A 2,500-nucleotide genomic window follows, 5' to 3' on the forward strand; every position below is an offset into this window, starting at 1 on the left:
GCATCGATCGACAAACGCTAATTGTATTTCGACTTTTCATTTCGCTAAGAAGTACCAATGCGAAGAGCTTGAGAACAACAGCAGAAAGTTTATCCTCGACAACTTCACTGGCGTGGCAGAATCGGACGAATTCCTGAACTTGGAAGCCAACGAGGTCGAGGGCTGGATTTCAAGTGATGAAATTTACATTGAAGCAGAAGAGGATATTTTCGTCATCATCCAAAAGTGGATTCAACATAAAGAGGGCGATCGAAAGGCGAAGTTTGAACAACTGTTTGCTCATCTTCGACTGGCTGACTTGTCACGTGACCTCTTGCTCGATTTCATCATGATGTACGAATTGGTTAAGGACAACCCTCGCTGTCAGAAAAAAGTGATGGATACTATTTTATCAAGCGAGGATGCAATCCTGCAGTCGCCAAGAAAAAGAGTTGGAACACATGCCATCATGGTTCGTGGGGGAAAGTACACCTTTTGTTATCTTCCTGAGAAGGACATCTGGAAATGTCTGGCACAGGGAAATAGTGATACCAAGAACCCTACAACAAAGATGATAACGTACCGTAATCAGTGGTATTACTGTGGTTCTGGAACGTCGGATAAAACTGAGAGGTATGATCCTGTTCTTGACAGCTGGTCCTTTTTTAATGATTTCTGTCTTCTTAGTGAAGAGGTAGTTGTTAGGGAGCAGCTCTATCGCATCTCTTCCTCAAGTGATCAGGTCACAATCTCCAAATATAATGTGGGAGTATTGTCATGGCAAAACATTCATTCATCTCAAATGGAATGGAGGAGTGATGCTTGTGTCCTTTCTGCCGACAACTATATTTATGTTATTGGTGGTAGCAAAAGAGGTTCTGGTGCTGTTTCAAAAGTGGAGAGATTCAATACTGTACATAAGAAATGGGAAGAAGTCGCAGATATGCAAAAGGCAAGGTGCAATGCATTTGGGGTGGCTTCTCAAGGGAATATATTTGTTGCTGGAGATGGACTATCCTGTGAAGTGTACAGTATCTCTGCAAATGAATGGCAGTTGATTGGAGACTTGAATATTCCGCGTTATTTGAGAAGAATGGTGGGTGTTAATGGAACAGTATATGCACTGAATGGCTCAACATATTCTTACCAAGTTCAAAGCTATGATCCTACACTGAATAAATGGACAACAAAGACCTCTATACCTGTGGACAAGATTCCTGAAAAAGAGCGCAAATACCTTGGCTTTACCTGCTGTGCATTAAGACTTTCTAAGACAGTGCTTAAAAAAGTGCTTGAAAAGGAGAGCATTTATTGACACTAGGGAGCTTAAAAAACAACAAAGGTGACAGCAACAACAATGCACAAAAGAATATCATTGGTTAAAAGAGAAAAAATAATTGTGCTGCTCATGCAGCATGCATTTAAGCACATATTTTTGATAAATTTGAAGTTTTGGGAACAATGTGAGCCTGCAGCATAGAATCTTTCATTCTTAATTTTCACTGTAACCAATTTATTTTAGGACACTTCACTAACAGCATACAAGGTAAAAGAGGTGGAAAAATCCCAAAAGACTTGTAATAATGCAAAGCCACAGTTTCATTGATGTTGCCGTCGTAGATTTAAAGTCCTTAGTAATAGACTGGTGATATTTCGTACAACAACTGGAACAATGAATGAAATCTCCAAAAACGATATCAGCTGCTAAGCCATCTACAATCCTGGGCAAAATTGTAAAGACCATGGTAAGTGCTGCTGTATAGCTAATTAATACATTAGCTTTGACTGGGTGAAGTCAAGTAACCCTGCAAAATGGCAGAAAACCCAAAATAAATGACAGCAATCACATCTGATTTCAGTGGGGTTTTTTTGGGATATGTGGGATTTGGAAATGTTGACAAGATTGCACATCAAGAGCATGGGATCCACGATGTTGATAAAGAATGTAGCACTTTAACAGCACTGTAGCACTACCTCATGTGCTAATGTTCCATGGGTCACAGGTTTTTCAAAGTCAATTACAACCTCGTTTCCAGGGTCTCTCTTCTCTGCCTCCTTTGTCATTGACGAGAAAGACAATGGAGGTAGAGAAGAGAGACCCTGGGAATGAGGTTGAGTTAATTATTGGAAATTGTTGCTTTACATAATAACCCAGTTTTCGCGAACATCTCGATCAGGGAAGCGGGATCGGAACTTGGCTGCACGCTTTGGTCGCATCTCGCATCGTTTATAAGTGCGGGATAAACCATGTCTCTTATTTCACACCCCTTGCAGTCATTTCCAGCAAAAAAAGAAAAGTGTAACAATGGGTGTGGGAATGCATGGTGCAATTTTTTTTTTTATCAAGTGTAGAAAATTAGAATCAGAACTGTGTCTACCACCTTTTGTTAATTTATCAGTAGCTATATTGCATAAGCTTAATAGTAGGTGCTGAGGATGAAACTCTGGTGCCCTGTGTCATATTTTTTAGGTTCCGTTATTCAGGTGATTACTTATAAAAAATATCAGGCTACGTTCTTGT

The 2,500-nt window shown here is 40.0% G+C and overlaps 1 protein-coding gene across 1 annotated transcript in view; it reads left to right on the top strand.

The window, feature by feature from the left end:
• LOC137973130 (kelch-like protein 2) overlaps positions 1–2,500 on the top strand; it is a 3,752-nt gene that overhangs the window by 473 nt on the left and 779 nt on the right. The window contains exon 1 of the mRNA XM_068819873.1: positions 1–2,500. This exon is cut by the window's left edge and continues 473 nt beyond it; it is cut by the window's right edge and continues 779 nt beyond it. Coding sequence (XP_068675974.1) covers positions 1–1,294 — 1,294 coding nt within the window. The 3' untranslated portion in view covers positions 1,295–2,500.

This window comes from Montipora foliosa, chromosome 10, assembly GCF_036669935.1.
Source record: "Montipora foliosa isolate CH-2021 chromosome 10, ASM3666993v2, whole genome shotgun sequence".
Classification (NCBI taxonomy): Eukaryota; Metazoa; Cnidaria; class Anthozoa; order Scleractinia; family Acroporidae; genus Montipora; species Montipora foliosa.